A 17,853-nucleotide genomic window follows, 5' to 3' on the forward strand; every position below is an offset into this window, starting at 1 on the left:
ACATACACACACACACACACACACACAGTTTGTCGCTGGTATTCAGCTGTCTACCTTGAATTCCTCTCTCACACACACACACACACTCCCCCTCCCTCCCTCTCTGTCTGCCGGGCTCAGTTCCCTCCAGAAGCTGCAGGGAAACAAAGGAATAATAGATTCCATCTTGACTGAGACGTCGCACTCGTCTGTGTGTGTCTGTATGGTGCAGGGGTGTCGCCCCCAACATGCCCGCTGCTTTATTTCATTGCCGTCCATCTCTCCTCTCTAGCATTTAGCCATTAGCATCCAGTGAGCAACATCGCAGAGTTTTAATGGATCCGTGGCCGTAATGGGCAATAAAACGGACGCTCACCCACTTAACCCTCCGTCAAGTGTTAGCTCCTCCAGAGTGTGTGTGTGTGTGTGTGTGGGGGGGGGATTCTTTGGGGGGGGGGGGCTCCCTGGTGACCTTTTTGACCTTCCTGGGTGGGGAGGGGGAGTAAACAGGAAACCCGATCTCCTTTTCCTCCCCCCCTCTCCCTCTTGTGCCTCCTTTATGTCTGAGCGAGATTCTCTATTCGTCCCAGTGCTGCCATCCAATAACACACACACACACACTGCAGGTCTATATACATTGAGACATAATGTCCTTGTTATGTAACATGTACAGAGATAAGTCGAGCTCTGTGGAACCACGTTGTCGCCCTCTTTCCTCTCTTTCTCTTATTTAATAACACTCATTAAGTCTCTGCTGCCCTCTATGCCAAAACATAGAGATAGGGAAGGGTCATAAAGTCCACGGAGTGCCTCAATAATGTCTGGTATCCAACAATATCTTGCTTAAGTTTGCTAACATTCGCCACCCTAAAGTTTTCCTTGTGGAGTTTTAGACCTCTAGTAGCATTACAGTTTGTTTCTTTTCTTTTCTGCGTGGGAAACGTTATAGTGATAGCAGTTACAAAGTGTAAAGATAGAGGCTAAAGCCTACACATCGCAGTGTAAAAGTGAACCACCACATCACCTGGTGATCGAGACAGATGGCAATGAAGTTAAAGAACAACACTGTTCCTGTGAAGCCTTCTTTAGTCACTGTATTACAAAGCAAAAGCAGCATGTGTGTACTTTCAGTGTACCTTCAGTGGCTAGCGTAGCATAGAAGTGCTAACGCTATTTATTGATCCGTTAACGGACTCTGTTCATGTTAGCTCCACAGGTTGTTACGTAGGAACGGTAAGTTTTAGAAAGGTACATCTCCTTCCAACGTCTCAGGGTAACGAGTGTCATCAGCAACATTTAAACCAGGACTAGCTGCGAGCTGCAAAGATAGCAGAGCTGTACAGCTGTCTGATCCTGGTCGGCGTTAGCTAATGCTACGCTATGATTGGCCAGTCTGTGGGTCGAGGGTAGGACTTAACTAAGGGTCAAATCACTACAAGTGACCCCATTCACATGGTGATGATGCACAGCCACTGTAAAGGAGCATTAATACGTCAGGAATCGGTCACACCCTGCTTTGTTTTTAGTTGGCAGTGACCAGAGTACTGTGTAAAAGCACCCAGTGGATGGTGGAGGTGACGGCTGTCTGTCTGGTGGAATGTTCCCCATCTGAGACCCAGGTCATGCTATGAGACTAAACAATTCTCTCATTCAAAAACATTTGCCAAAAGTGTCAACTGTTCCTCCCTCAGTACTTGGCCACAGGTATTTATAGAGCATAATAATAATAAAGTGTCCTTATCTATATCATGTGATCTCAGTCAGAAGTTGTCATTTAATAGCTGGAATTCAATAACGTAAACAAATGTCAGGGTTGAAGATGCGGTGGTTAGATCAAGGTGGGGAAATAAAGGCTAAGGTCACTATTTTACACCAGTTTTTGGTGGATATTTGAACGTGCATTCTTTTAATTTATAATTGTAATTTTCTGTTCAGCACAAATTCAAGTTTACCCACATTTTGAGTGGAAATAGACTGCGGGAAGCAAAATCTGCTGCATGTGGCACGTAATCCGGGTCCATGGCGGGTTGTAAAGTGCCATTGATTGGCAGCGAATCCATCCAATTTAAATATCCTGGCTGAGATCCAGTGAGGGATAAAACAAAATAGCAGGAAGAAGCAGGTTAAATTCCCCAGCTTATCTTGAGGTGTGGCCATGCAGTATATTATCAACAAACTATAAACAAGTCTGAAAAGTTCTGGATGAATTGGGAGCGGTCACAAGGGCCTTGTTTGCCCTGGAACAGTATAATCTGTCCAGTCTGCTTCCGAGTAAGTCTAAAATCGTCTGGTGAGAGTTTGCTTAGCTGCAGCCCGTGTTGGTCAGCAGTCATTCTGGTGGCTGTTGTTTCTCTGAGCTGCTGTTCAGTCTGTTGCAATTTGTTGTGGCAGCAAACTGCTCAGCCTGCTCCCTTTGGCTTAGAGGGCAAATACGCACAATGGGCACAACTACTAATTTCTCCAAACACATATCTTTAACATGTTTATCCAGTTAGACGCGAGAACAAAAGTTTCAGAAGTCCGGATAAGTGTCATACAGACGGCGCTGATTGAACAAAAGTACATTCACACTTTTGTCCAAAGCAACTTACACCACATAAAGCATTGCAGTACATTTTAAAATCCAACACACGGAAAAATGAATGAAGAATAACAACAAATTGGGGCAGGAAGCATCATTAAAGTGTATTATAGTTATCGTTATACGCAACACATTTAGAGCAAATACCGTCTCCCTCACACAGTTGCGTGGTTGCACTGTGCGGTGTTATCAGTAGTCATGGCCTCTGCCTGCAGTTTGCAGTTGTATTGAACTCGTTATCTAATCAGCCGTCTGGACCTTGAAACTAAAACCCAGCTCTGCTCTGTGCAGCATTCCTCTCAAATACTAAGGAGAGGAAAGGGGGAGGGCGGCATGGAAGATAGTGGGGAAGGGAGAGAGTAAAGGCGGGAGAAAATATCAGAGAACGGGGGCCGGGCAGAATTGAGGAGAAGTTGGCAGCCGGGGGGATATAACGAGGGTAATGAGGGCAAAGAGAGGAGAGAAGTAGGTGGTTCAATTTAGAGAGGAGGGAAGAGAAAGACGGGGAGTTTTGAGAGGGAGGGGAACTGAAAGGAGAGGAAAAGAGGGGAGGAGAAATAAAAGAGGGTGGGAGGGGAAAGGTTGTGAGTAGGAAGAGAGAACGAGTGGGGGAGAGGAGAGGAACGTGAGGAGACATGAGGATGAATGAGAAGATAGGGGGGAGCATTAGAGGGAGAAAGTTAAGGGAGGAGGAAATGAGGACCTGATTGGGAGCCGCTGTCCAAACCGCAGAGGAGCGGAGCAGAGCAGGGCCGAGCTGCATCTGATACAGTTTAGCGAAATCTGAACCAATGGAGGTGTACTTAAAAACAGCCTTTCTTTTAATGCAAATCAAGCGTTCTCCGTGTATTGTAATTTTCTCCCCCGGAGACTCAGGAGGTGTATTTTGGGGCTGTATACATAAAATTTTCTGGAGAGGAGAAGAAGAAAGAAAAACATGACGGGGGAACAGTTTCAGGTGGAGAGGAAGGAGAAAAAAAAGGATGAATTAGGGTTAACATTGGAGCCGTGGAGGAGCCGACCAGCAGCAGTCCAAAAGAGCAGCAACATAATAATAATGCCCGAAGAACAAAGCTGAACGCTTCACAGACTAATTAAGAGAATGAATTGAAAGTCAACATATAATAATTTACTTAAAACTTGAAACATGGGCTATAATGCGTGAGAAAGGTGTGCTGTGCTGCTCACACTCATTTGCACAAAGCGTTGGTCAAGTATGCAAACGCAGACCAGAGAGGCTCCGTGCAGGTCATTTCTACTGCCTGAGCTCCACGGGGCAGGAGAGGGAAAGAACAATGCATAAGAAAACAGGTGAAGGAGGAAAGACCCCAGTGGGCTGGTGAGAGAGGAGAGGAGAGGAGAGGAAGAAGGAGAAAAAAGAGGGCGATTTGTGTGGATGAAAAGATGTCTGTGGTGGAAAAGGAGGAGAGGCAGAGAAGACGAGTAGATGTGTAATTTGGCCGGAGATGCACACACAGGAGTGAGGATGCAGTCGTTATTGACACACACACACACACACACACACACACACACACACACACACACACACACACACACACACACACACACACACACACACACACAGTGGTGATGCAGCAATAATTAGTGATGCTATCAGCACACTGTGTCCTCACCACCAGTGTAGGAGTGGGAAGGCAGATATGTGTGCAGCCATATTTACCCTCATAGGCGGCCATTTTTAATCATATATTTTGGTAGATAATGTCAAGAAATTTGAATTTATCTCGTCTTGTGAGTAAATCGTTTTCTTAATGAACAGAATATACTCATCCAAACGGTTAAGTCCAGCACCAGTGAGTCAGGCCGCTCCAGTCAGCTGTGACCAACACCAATCGGGTCTCACGCGCTTACATACACACGTGCACAAACACACACAAATATCAATAGTTCAGTGACCTGTAGTGCAACGCTACTTTGAAATGCTCTTTTTTTTTTTTTTTTCCCCAGTCGATTGTTTTGTTTGTTTTTCTCAGCGGCACCTTCCTCCTCATTCATTCAGTCCCACGCGTTCACAGGAAGCCGCTCCACACAAAGACACAGTTGGCCTCCAAACAGCTGCAAACCTTCTCGCCGACGGCTCCGTAGACTCTGTAAGGCCTCAGTGTACTTAACGCACAATCAGAGTTCAGCAGGTTCGTATGGACAAACGGAACTTCAGCAGAAAATTGGGTAAAAATAGTTTTCCAGATCAGGGTTTCCCAAAGCGTTTTATTGGGAAGGTGCCCCGCCTCTTTAAGGCCAATAACACAAGTAACGGCAATATAAGATGATTAGCAAACAACTGCTTTAAAACACCATGACATGACATTTCCAGGTATTTTAGATAGCTTAGTAATGACGCAGTATTAACCGCATCATCTTTATCCAGAACAATGATACCACAATCGTATTAATTGTGTGCCTGACAAAACGCTTCTGGAGCTTGTCAATTTCATTCGCAGGGCTCCAAAAACAACAGCCAACATTAAATAGAGTCCACGCTGCCTTTTAAAAAATCCATAATAGCTCGACATCGTGAATACAACCTACAGTGTGTGTGTGTGTGTGTGCTGCAGGCCAAGTCCAAACACCACAGGGTGCCGTAGTGAGAAAACCAGCATCAGATGGTCATTATGCTTTCCTGTTTGTTTTCAATCCAATAGGCCTGGTGCTACAGAAAAGGAAGACATAATGTGGCGTCCGGAAGCGAGAAGTTTCCGGAGCCAAGTAATGCCGTCACATGGCACGCAGTGTATTTCCACTGTAGCTGCACAGGGCAGCAGCTCCGTCAACACGGCAACGAACAAAGTACCCAGATGCTAATTAGTAAACTTCCTTTGGGAAAATAAAAATACTATTTTTATTGAGATATTTACACCATCATAATTGAGTTGGGTGTGTGCAGAGGGAGAACAGCAGGATGTGTGTGGTCCCACAGGGATAATGGCAATTAAGTGGTTTGATGAAGGCTGTTAAATTGACTTGGATATTTGCGCTACAGCTCAGCACGATTGTCTGCAGATGGTAGAAGAGGTGGTTTGGCATTCTTGAAGTTAGCTTCTGTTTGGTGTGTTTATAGCCACACACTTGCATTCTTCCTTTTTTTTTCGACGTTTTTCCGGAGGTTTCGCGTCTTATGTTCCCTTTCTCCCTCTCCTTTTTTATGTTTTTCTTTTTTCTCTCCCTCTCCTCCGTCTCAGGAATGCATTGAATGTCCTTATCTTTGCCCCATGTTAACACAAGGCTGAACCAGCAGCAGAGGTTGAATTCCTCCGCAGATCCCAGGCAGACAGGCCGCAGACCACACACTGGCATCGAGGCAACCTTCAGACAAAATGCCTGTTTTACGTTTACTGTGAAAACCAGCAGCAGGGGGGAGCAGACCTTGGCTTGTGCCAGTTTCTACAGTCGTTTCTTATTTGCATGATCTGATTTCCAACAAACTGGCAGATTAACATGTCGAGGCGTAACATGATGCAAATGACACGACATGCACGTACCACATTCAGGTTAATACAGTAGTGTTTCCATTACTTCCTCCCCCTTCAAAACTGCATTCAGAACCAACCTATTTAAATCCGCCATATTTGAACTGTTGACTTTGCAAATCGTTTCGACGAAAGATCAAAATAATTGCCGCCTTCATTATTGTCTAGAGTTGCGAAATCTCGGCGTGAGAATTACAAACCATTGTGTCGTGTTTTAACGGATTCATCCGTTACTCTAATTTGACTTCATGGATCGTATTTCTTGTCTCCTTCATCACACAACAAAGGCCTTATGGGCTGATACGCAGCCATCGAATAACTTTACCGACCACAAGACGACGAGTGCCCGAGCCATTTGACTCTGTTCAGGTGACGATGATCAGTCACCATCAGGTCGGAATATGAGAGGAAGGAAGAGGAAAGAAGATGAAAGTGATCAGTTAAAACATCTGGCTGAGATGAGTTTTACAATCACAGCCCCCCCCCCCGACTGTTAGTATCATCTGCACCCTTTTCCTCGATGAACTGATTATTGCCCTTTAGCTAGTTCCCAGTGCTATTTAACGGCACAACTACACCAACGAGCGCTTGAGCGACACGTCAACGATGACTCAGCGTTGTTGCTCTTGTCGCTCGTAGTGTGAACACAGCATTCCAACCACAGACAGAAACCCTCCCCCCTTTCACCTAGCTCACTGTCCTTTCTTAAAAAACTCACACACACATCCAGACCCGGTGTTTTTTGTTTGTGTCACGTATCCAGACCGCCTGCCTCGAGACGCACACAGTAGCCATTGATGCCTCCTTCACAATACGCCCTCACAAGACAACGCATGGGAACACAATGCTGCGGCTGCCGTACGCGCTGCTTCACGTATGCCTGTGCATAAAATTACAGTGACAGGGAGCGGACAAAAGACAGCGCTGTTCTGTATAAGCATCCACGCAGGCCACGACACACACACACACGGTTTACCCCTCAGGTCTAAACGGAGTTCCTTGCTTCACAACAGAGTACAATGCTGGTACAGAGAGGCCTGGCAGAGCTGCAGGGCTCACCCACCCACTGGGAGCTCAGGTCAGTGGGAGGGACCTCGTTCTATTATTTAACGGAGGAAACGACTTTCATATCTTGACCCATGCTCATCTGATTGTCTTTACTTGGTCTCTGTCTCACATCATGGTCTCTCTGTCTCTGTCTCTCTCTCACACACACACACACACACACACACACACCGTCTGGTTTTGGGTCAGGTGTTAATTTACCACAGGAGGGTCGCGCGTGCTCTGAGTAATAATTAACATCCTCAGTTCCTCTGTGGCTTCAGGCAGCAGTGGTTTAAAAGGAAGAGAATCATAGATTCTTTTTACTTTTTAAACACTATTAATCTGTAATGTATTCTGTAGTGTTTTCTGGTTTGATGTTATTTTTTAGTGTGTGTGTGTGTGTCAACTATACCTCAGACGGCCTTTCTCACTTCTTTTTCAGCAATGATTTGCGTCATTTTTATAGAAATGGCAACCGAATGGCAGCTCTAAAAAGACGCCATTGCTCTTTGATTGTGAGGAGCCCAAATCTGATGTTTCATATTCGTGTCATTTGATTTGGTCGTGTTATTATGTTATTATGTTATTATGTTGTTATTATAGACATCTGAAACACTGTCCGCTTCTCTTCCAGCGATTCGAAGAGGGCTGGTGTTGTGCTCATCCCAGAGGCTTCACTGGTCGGAGGAACAAACATGGCAGTCAGAGCTTATCTAGCTGGTTTTAAGAATGGGTTGCGAGCTCATCGTCCTGTAAAGAGCCAGAAAAATAGGGACAGAAGAACGTCAGGAAACTACTAACATTTAGTTAGCCAATTTAGTGACCGACATGAACCCGATGTGAGCCTGAATTATGATGTCAAAAATATAGCAGACCGGTGAGGTACTTAGCTTTTGTGTTTCAATGTTTAGGTTTTAGGGCAGAGTTTTCATGTTGTGTGTATCATAAACAAACTAAATCCATGAATTCTTTCTGATTTTGTACAATATTTAGTTTTGAATTAGGAGACATTACACTGTTAGAATACGGTTTTCACTGATAGAAGTATTGTTTCTGGTACTGCAGCATCACTGCCTTTGTTCCCGTTTTGAATGCGTTAGTGACATTTCCGTGATCTGATGCAAATCCCCCCCCCCCCCCCCCAATTTAGAGGAAACATAATGATTTATTCCGGTGTTCTATCGTCACATCCTATTTCCTCCACCGCATCTGTTGTGAGCGATCAGCCTCAACAATGGTGGTGCAGGATACTGTGGGCTCTCCACTGTGTCAGAGCCACAACAGCAGCTCCGCAGATGGAAGAGCCTCCTTCCATCAGTTTCCTTTGCATCCACGATGCAGCACACACGGCCCTCTGGCCTCTGCTGCGGGAGCCATCCCTGCTTTTGAACCCTTTTTAGTGTCTGGAAGCACAACTTGCTGTGTTTTTTTTAATGATTTTTAAAACTTAGTTTGACTCTCTTTTTTTTTCTGATGCAACTTGCGTCTCATTGCAGTTGTAACCACAATCACATTCACAACGCAGCGTTCCTGCTGAATTGATTTTGCAAGCTATCGTGTTATGGAACATTCAGATGATTTTTCTGAGCTTCTAGACGAGGGGGAAAAAAAACACTGACAATGTTTTTCCGAACCAATTTGTGAATTTTAATATATAGGTGTTGACAGATATAAAAAAAATAAAAATAAATTTCCGTTTCGAGGATGACAGCTGTGCACACACACACACACACACACACACACACACAGTGAACAGGTTACACTGAACGCTGAAGCATCTGTTCTAATGCGGCAGTGAGTTTAACAGTTTAAACACATTTAACACACGCACACACACACACACACACACAAGCATGCACAGATATACACATGTCTACACTTTTTGCCAAACTGGAGGAGTGATTACTGTCTAAGCCAGTATTTAGCACAAGAAGGCTGCTAACTGAAAAGAAGAAAGTGCCAAAACAAGCTGGCTTCCAAACTAAAATGACTTCAAAGTAGAAAATGTAAATAAATACCAATATTTTAGTTATGAATTTATCTAGATGCAACAGGATTTTAATGATGAATTCCTTGTGTTCCTTGTTTTGTTTGTGTTGTGCTTGCGTTGCCATCGAGGTCGCTCTTTGGTTTGCATGTGGGTAACAAGTTTTGCCTGAAATTATTGTGAGCAGATAGTCGGAGCTCGTCACGAGTGAGCAGGTCTGGCCTCGGGTGCTTTGCTCAAGGCAAGGCAAGTTTATTTGTATAGCACATTTCAACAACAAGGTAATTCAAAGTGCTTCACATAAAACCATTAAAAGCATCAAAACACAAGGCAAAAGAAAAGGAGATTTCAAAAACAATTAAAAAACAGTGTAAGAAATAAAATGCAGTAGTAAAATGCAGAAATGCAGGAAATTGATTAATATATTAATTGAATGTGGTTCAATTAAAGGCAGCAGCAAACAGAAAGGTCTTCAATCTTGATTTAAAGGAGCTGAGGGTCTCAGCAGACCTGCAGCTTTCTGGGACTTTGTTCCAGATATGTGGAGCAGAAAAACTGAACGCTGCTTCTCCATGTTTAGTTCTGACTCTGGGAACAGAAAGTAGACCGGTCCCAGACGACCTGAGGGGTCGGGATGGTTCATAAGGTAGCAGCAGATCAGAGATGTATTTTGGCCCTAAACCATTCAGTGCTTTGTAAACCAACAGCAGGATTTTAAAGTCAATCCTTTGTTGGACAGGAAGCCAGTGCAAAGACATCAGAACTGGGGTGATGTGATCTACCCTCCTGGTCTTAGTGAGGACTCGAGCTGCAGCGTTCTGAATCAGCTGCAGCTTTCTGACGGACTTTTTACAGAGACCTGTAAACACACCGTTACAGTAGTCCAGTCTGCTGAAGATAAATGCGTGGACAAGTTTTTCCAAATCCTGTTGAGACATAAATCCTCTAATCCTTGATATATTCTTCAGGTGATAGTAGGCTGATTTTGTAATTGTCTTGATATGGCTGTTCAGGTTGAGATCTGAATCCATAACTACACCTAGATTTCTGGCTTGGTTTGTGGGTTTTAACATCAGTGACTGAAGCTGAGCGGTGATTTTCAATTGTTCGTCCTTGGTACCAAAAACAATTACTTCTGTTTTATCTTTGTTTAATTGAAGAAAATTCTGGCACATCCAGTTGTTGATTTGTTCAATGCAGTTAACCAGCCCTTGTATGGGATTATAGTCCCCTGGTGACATCGTTATGTAGATTTGTGTGTCGTCTGCATAATTATGATAACACACTTTGTTGTTTTCCATAATGTGAGCTAGTGGAAGCATGTAGATGTTGAACAGAGGAGGCCCCAGTATTGAGCCTTGGGGAACACCACATGTCATTTTAGTCAGCTCTGATGTGTAGTCAGCTACAGACACAAAGTATTCTCGGCCCGTCAAGTAGGATTCAAACCAGTTAAGTGCTGTGCCAGAGAGTCCCACCCAGATGTTTAGTCTTTCTAGGAGTATGGCATGGTCGACCGTGTCGAATGCAGCACTGAGATCCAGTGACACGAAGACTGAACTTCTGCCATTGTCTATGTTTAAGTGGATGTCGTTGAAGACCTTAACAAGAGCAGTTTCAGTGCTGTGGTAAGCCTGACTGGAAAACATCAAAGCAGTTATTTACGGCCAAGAAGTCGATCTTAGGGGAGGTATGTAAAACAGCAACTCCACCTCCTTTCTTATGCGCTCTTGTTTCACTCATGAAACTGAAGTTGTGAGGTGTTGATTCAATAACAACATTTAGGCGGTCTGTAAATGTTTAGGAATAAAGCTTGAGTGGAATTCAGAGAGGAGGTGGAGTTGCTGTTTTATTTAATGATTCTCTTCAATGCAAGCAGATGCCCTTTGGTCATTTTAGTTCTTTTGAATATGTGGCTCTGAATTCCACTCAAGCTTTATTCCTAAACATTTACAGACCGCCTAAATACTGTGCAACCTTCTTTGATGAGTTGCACATCAAGGGCACAATGCTGTTTGTCGGGATCAAAACCTGTGGCCGCTATGAAATATATATCCATATATATACAACCTATATGAAATAAAGTGCGGCACATTAATAGCAAGAAGAGGCGATGGAGATAATATCAGAAGATGTGAAATGTTTTCTAATTGAGCAAAATCAGTGTGCTTTATTTCTGCGTTTGCCGTACCTTCTCTTCTAACCTTCAGCCCACTTTGCCACTCCAGCTTTCTGTGGACCGCTGCGTCCGTCCTGTAACCGAACACTTCCTGTTTTGGATCTTCGGTTACAGCTCGGCCTGCTTCGATGAGCAGTCGGTGTTTATCATGGCGCAGCGAGCTGAAATGCAAACATCTTGTCTCCTGCAAACACTCTCTGGGGAAAAAGGGGCCGTAAACATGTTGTCGAATGCTACTGTGAAGCCACAGAGCTCCTATGAACTGTGCTCTCTGCTGTCCTCTTAGACTGCACTATTCAAAGACTCCCGATTGTGTTCCGTCACTGCCTCGATGCAGAATCGTCCACGCCTCTAGTCGTGTCGAATGTGGTTTGATGCTGCTGTAAGTCAGATCTGGTCACATGATCTGAGACAGAACCCCGGTTCTCTCACATCCCACCTTCACCTGAGGCTGTTTGTTAGTCTTTAGCCTGGCAGCAGCTGAGGCTGGCCGACCAACAACCATTTAATAATCGGAGTGCAAATGTTTTTTTGTCTCCTCGCAGGTCCTCAATGCTCAGAAAGCCGGATACAAGGCCGCCATTGTTCACAATGTGGTCTCTGGTGACTTAATCAGCATGGGATCCAATGATCGTAAGTAACCACGTTTCTTTTCTTTCCTCTGTAGCACTTAAGCGTTTAGCATCGCACGTTGCCGCCTGGTTACGTGCCTCTGTTGACAGAGGATGTGCTTTGTTTTTCTCTTGAACCCTGAGCCTGAGGAGAAAGGTCAGGCGGTTTTATGGTGAGAAGTTTATTTCAAGTCTCAAGATGTATACGATGCCCTGCCCATGAATCCGTGTTGTGTCCGGGGTTTTCTCTCAGTTGAGGTATCGCATATATTCTCACTCGAGGGGGCTGCAGCACAGTCATAAACTACCCAGAAGGCTTCTCGTCCTGATTAAGTGCTTCTCTAGATGAGTGGATGGGACAAGCTGGTGTTTTATGTCACTGGGGGGAGCCAGTCAGTCGAGGGATTTCTCCCGTCGCTTCTTCGGCTCACTGAAGGTGTCGGTATGCGTCAACCGAAGTCGTACGGTCAAACAGACGGTTTTAACAGGCTCATATGGAAAAAGTTAGACAAAAGAAATCTCAACTCGCAGACCAGTTAATAACTTTCTGGAGCGTTCAATCCAGGGATGCAACTAATGATTCTTTTTTTTTTTAATCAATGAATCTGCAAATGACATTTGCCCATCATCAGCCATTGCTTGTTTTGACTGACCAACAGTCAAAAACACATGTTCTTTTCAATGAAACAAGATTTGAGGAGCTGGAACCAGTGAGTTTTGGGGTATTTGTTTCTTTGCTAAATAATTACACAATGATTCTCTGGCGATCAACCAAAAATGATTAGTGACTAATCATTGCAGCTGTAGTTCAGCCGCTTCTCACGAGCTTCATCATGAAGAGCTTTAAGCAAACTCCATCAGTTGATGAAGACTGTTTAATGTCGTTAAACCTCCAGAGAGAGGAAGTTGGTGTTCCTCGAGTTAAGTTTTTTGTCAAATCCTGACACATTTCAATAAGTTTCTCAGTGTGCTTCAAATAAAAAATCTTTCTAACAGGACTTTGATTTTGAACACCGGCCTCAAGAGCATGTTTCAAGATCGTTCAGAGGATTTAGGCATTAATATACAGTCATATGATAGATTCAACGTTTTATTTTTCTCTTTTCAGTGGATATTATGAAGCAGATAGATATTCCCTCGGTGTTTGTGAGCGAGCAAACCGCCAACTCTCTGAAAGAAGACTTCACGTACGACAAAGGGTAAGTCTCAACACATTTCCCATCATCATTATATATATATAAATAGAAGCAGGTCTGTTCTGTGCGCAGCTTCTTCCAGACCAGCTGAATGTCATATTGGCGTAGAGCAGGGATTCCCAAAGTGGGGTGCGCACACCCCCAGGGGTGCGCGCACCCCACTTTGGGAATAGTTAATAATATTAAATATTTAAAAAAAAATGTAATTTTAATTTAAAAACTGTCAGGTGGGACATCTGAAGCTATCAGTCGTAAAAGAGGAGAGGGACAGAGAGAGAGAGAGGAATCGGAGGCGAGGGGAACGGAGAGGTGCGTTGGGGAGAGACCGGGAGAAGAAATCGAGCCAGAGTCAGAGGAAGATGAGACGGAGGAGACCGAAAAGGAGGAAGGGATAGCACAGACAAATCGGGAGCACATCGGCTCATCGCGGAGTCAAGGTGAAAAAGAGGAAACGAGAGTGAGCATCAGACTGGGAAAAAAAAGAGGAAATATGATGAAAAGTATCTGTGTCTGTGCTTCACTTGGATTGGCAACGCAGATTCCCCAAAGCCACAGTGCGTGGTGTGCAGTGAGGTTCTGGCTAACAGTCTGAAGCTCTTATTTACGTCGCCACCTGAACACCAAGCATGCCAGTGCAAGTCAAAAGCCCCTTACATTGTTTATATCGAAATTGGAGGAGTTACAAAACAGCCAAAAACAACTGGAGTCTCATTCATGTGTTGGGTCTATAAATGACGCACTACGGGCTTCATATCTGGTTACAGAATAGCGAGAAAGGGGCTACCGCACACAATCGCCGAAGACGTGAGCTCGCCAGCTGCCAGAGAGATGGTGGAATGTATGATTGGGGAGAAAGAAGCAAACAAGTTGGACATGATCCCGGTGTCCAACAACACTGTGTCGCCGCATCGATGCTTTGTCCGAAGACATCCTGGCTACATTAGTCGCTCATTAATTGTAAGTTAAATGTGATAATCTGCCTCTGAGCCTGTGCGTGTGTGCTCGCATCCGTATTGCTCTTTAAAAGTGACGCCTTGTGTCACTGAAAGTTATTGATACTTTGTTGCAGTGTTTCAGGGCGTTTTCACACCTTCAGTTCGTTTGCTTTGTTGCAGTTGCTCCTTTGCTCGGTTTGTGTTCACACTGCAACATTTAACAGCGGACTAAATCTTGTAAACAAATGCCACGCACGAGCAAACTGTTCTCTCATTGGTCCGATTCTTATGCGGCTATGAAGGCTTAAAAGGCTCTGTTGCTTCTTTTTTTTAAATTATTATTAAGGGGGGGGGGGGGGTGCGCGAACCCGGTCGGGATGTAGAAGGGGGTGCGCGGCCTAAAAAGTTTGGGAACCGCTGCCGTAGAGTAACGCCTGCAGCGTGGACTGCAACAGAGCAAGGCGGAGGATTCGTCTTGTGATGAGTAGTTGTCGCTGCTGCTGATGTAATGAAATGTCTCAGCCTGTCAGAGGAGCCCAGAGAGTCACACAGCATTCAAGATTTAAATCAGCTGTGTCTGTGTGTGTGTGTGTGTGGGGGGTGCTTGTCAGATACCATCCAAACACTGAGGGTTATTCCCAAGATTTCTGCAGAGGAATGAACACCAAACATGGTCTTGGCAGCGTTCTGCCAGTGTGGACCGAGTTGGCCGTGCAGTGATATGTCTGCCGTAGAGGCAGTTCTGTGAGAAGAAGTAGTCCCCCCAGTAGCTCATCGTGTGAAATGTCACTACGTTGATAGAGGGCCCCGTGTGTGTGTGTGTGACCGTTCATGGCCGTAATGAAACCTCCACATAGCGTCTGTGGGGGCCTCGCTCAGAGTGTCTGTGTTACCTCTCAACACCTGACCGTGGCTCTGCTTGTTGTCCTAGGGGACACGTGGTCCTCATGCCAGACTTCAGCCTTCCGCTGGAATACTACCTGATCCCCTTCCTCATCATCGTGGGAATCTGCCTCATCCTCATCGTTGTGTTCATGGTAGGTAGATCATTCTTCTGATGAACTTCGCTGCACATTTAAAGGCAGTGATTTTAATTTCACTGGCTGGTATACTGAAGGAGTTTTGCGTCCTGAGTACTCGCAACACTGTTAACCATTCCTTTTTAAAATGTCTACTCCATTACAGTAGGAAAAGTACAATATTTTCAGTTTTGAGATTGGCCCTTCGTCGGGTACCAACCTGGCATCTAGCTCAAAACATCACACTTCTCCTCATGTGACAGAAATCACAGTTACAGTTTTTTGGACTCAGCACCTGGACAAGAAAGACGAGTGTGTGTGAGAGATCTTAAAAGCATTCTGACATCTTTCTTTCTTCCGCCATTCCTAGATCACCAAGTTTGTCCAGGACCGACACAGGGCTCGGAGGAGCCGCCTGCGTAAAGATCAGCTCAAGAAACTTCCCATCCACAAGTACAAGAAAGGTACGGAGGCCATCTCAGACACCTCAAGTACCTGTGACTGTGTCATCTCCATCTCTAAGTCATTTACAGTACACACTCACTCTGAACTATGAACCGTAGAGTCTGTAGAGATGCTCCATCCTCCTGTACCGTGCCGCTCTTTGTCACATGGTTACGCCCAGAGGAGCGATGTCATCGATGCATTACGACACATCATTCCTCCCCGGAGCTAATCGCATTAATATGGACTTGATTTTTCCACAAAGCCCTCCGTGGCAGATTAGAGCTCCTCTGTGTTGTGACTGGACACGTGACTGACGGTCTGGAATGTCGTCTCATGCCAGAGGCATGACGGGGGTTTATGAAGTGAAGTGTGTTTTGTTGTGCTGCTGGTTTGTGAGGACGGTAAGGTGGAGGAAGTAAGCACGAGATCTTCGCGTGACACAGAGGCTGTAGCATTGTTTTGCAATGCAAATCCACTTTGTGCTACGGCCAAGTACGTTTTTAATTTTTTTTTTTTTTTTTGCAAACTGGAAAACTCCTGGCTTCAATCAGCTGTGCTGGGGAACACCGACGACGGCTGTTGCATGATAAGTAGCCCCCCCCCCCCCCTCGCAAAGCTGTTAATGGAGGGCGCTATGAGTCGAGCTGCTTCTCCCCCCCGGCCTTGGCAGAAAAACGGATGCACGTGCGTCACACCAGCTAAAAGCAGCATGTGTTGCTCATATAGCTGTTCTCGTCACGTCAGGCTCTGTGGGTTCTTCTTGACTCTGACTCAGGGTTTCCACCAGGCACCGCTACAGGGCGGGAGGATGTCCAGGAAAGGGCCTCCAGGGGCAGCGTCTGCACTCCTGTCAGCTGAGTCAGAGGCGACACAGGAAGGGGACACCAAATCTCTACCTAAGCACCTGTTAAGCCCGGGCACTGTGGAGCAAAGGCTAGCTTGGCAAAGAGCCGGGTGTCCTGGCTTTGAGCGTGGGGGGGGGGGGCTGAGAGCATTGTGAAACTGCGTTCCAATGCGGTTTATTGTCGGACCGCTGATAATAGAAACGACTTCCTTTTTTGTCAATGTACTGTCATGGAAATGAGCTCAACACCTGGATAATGGTTGACGTACTCGTCACCAAAAAGGTTTTTACTCAATAACCACGGTTTTAACTGCTCGGAAGTATTGCTTTTTTTTAATAAAGGCTCACGAGCTGACTCACGATCAGAGAGCATGAGGGTCATAGGAGCTCTGGTGGTGTTACAAGTCTGCAATTATTGAAAATGTCTTGATTAAAAGACCATGAACATCAAAGTCTGTTTGCAGGTCTCTGGGAGTACTACCGTGAACAGGAACACTGTGATGTTAGTGTGACCTTCAAAGCAACTTTACATGTTGAAGCCATTGTGCGAATGTCTGACGCTGCAGTTCCTATAGCGGCCACTTGTCTCTTAGAATAGAAAGACGATGACGTGGTCTCAACAGGTTATTTCAATTTTTTTGTCGTTGCGTCTAAACGGCTTCATTCAAAAGATGCAAAGGCTAAAACCTGTAAATGAGTCAGCATTTTTTGCTCTTCCTGTTCCCTTTCTTGAACGTGTTTTTAGTCGGATGCCTGAAATAATGTCCGCGGTTAACACCAGCTTCAGATATTTGAATGTTAGTTCAAGTGGCTAAATGAGACTAGTCCACCTTTTTGTTGAGTGCGATGCCTCAAACAGTACGTCATCCCTGCAGCGCTCTGTGGGAAGTATCTCTTTGCTCAGAGATGTATTGAAGCTTGCTGGTTCCTCCTCAGCTCCAGCCGGGCTCTTCCGTCTCCAAATATGAGTTTCCGGGGCAGGTAACGGCCAATTTCTCTGCAGTTGTTAAACCCAAATGCTGTGCGTCACAACTTCCCGTCAGAAACCAGTAAGCAGCCTAACAGGGAGACCGCTTTTTACAATCTAATATTCGGATTCCATTGGTTTGTTTCAGAGGCAAACACTTATGCTCTTATTGAGCTGTTGGGGTTTTTTTTTTTTTTTTTACATCCTTTTCAAATCTGTATTGCTACTGCTGTTGCGCATGTATTCAAGTTCTACCATTGATATTTACCTCTACAGTTCTCATGCAGATTTGGGCCAGAGGTGGTGATAATGTCAGACCTGCATGTATGGAAATCGAGTTCACAGGCTGCAATGAATAGTGGCTCACACAAAGGCAGTCTTTGTGGATGCTGCACAATGCCTTAATGAAACCGTGGTACGCGTGTAATTCCCGCACAATACCGGTCTGAGCAGCAGCATGCGACGGGAGATCCGTCTCAATGTTCAGGGTTATGTAACACCAGCTGTCGGCGCACAGCGCCGCTCCGCCATTAACTTGACGTACGCGCTGTTTTTATTGCAGAGCCTTGCGTC

The 17,853-nt window shown here is 45.2% G+C and overlaps 1 protein-coding gene across 1 annotated transcript in view; it reads left to right on the forward strand.

The window, feature by feature from the left end:
* rnf13 (ring finger protein 13) overlaps positions 1-17,853 on the forward strand; it is a 33,858-nt gene that overhangs the window by 11,914 nt on the left and 4,091 nt on the right. Inside the window, exons 5-8 of the mRNA XM_079267629.1 lie at positions 11,807-11,894; positions 12,981-13,071; positions 14,935-15,040; positions 15,393-15,486. Coding sequence (XP_079123755.1) covers positions 11,807-11,894; positions 12,981-13,071; positions 14,935-15,040; positions 15,393-15,486 — 379 coding nt within the window. The remainder of the gene's footprint in view (positions 1-11,806; positions 11,895-12,980; positions 13,072-14,934; positions 15,041-15,392; positions 15,487-17,853) is intronic.

Source organism: Melanostigma gelatinosum (assembly GCF_949748355.1).
Source record: "Melanostigma gelatinosum genome assembly, chromosome: 4".
NCBI lineage: Eukaryota > Metazoa > Chordata > Actinopteri > Perciformes > Zoarcidae > Melanostigma > Melanostigma gelatinosum.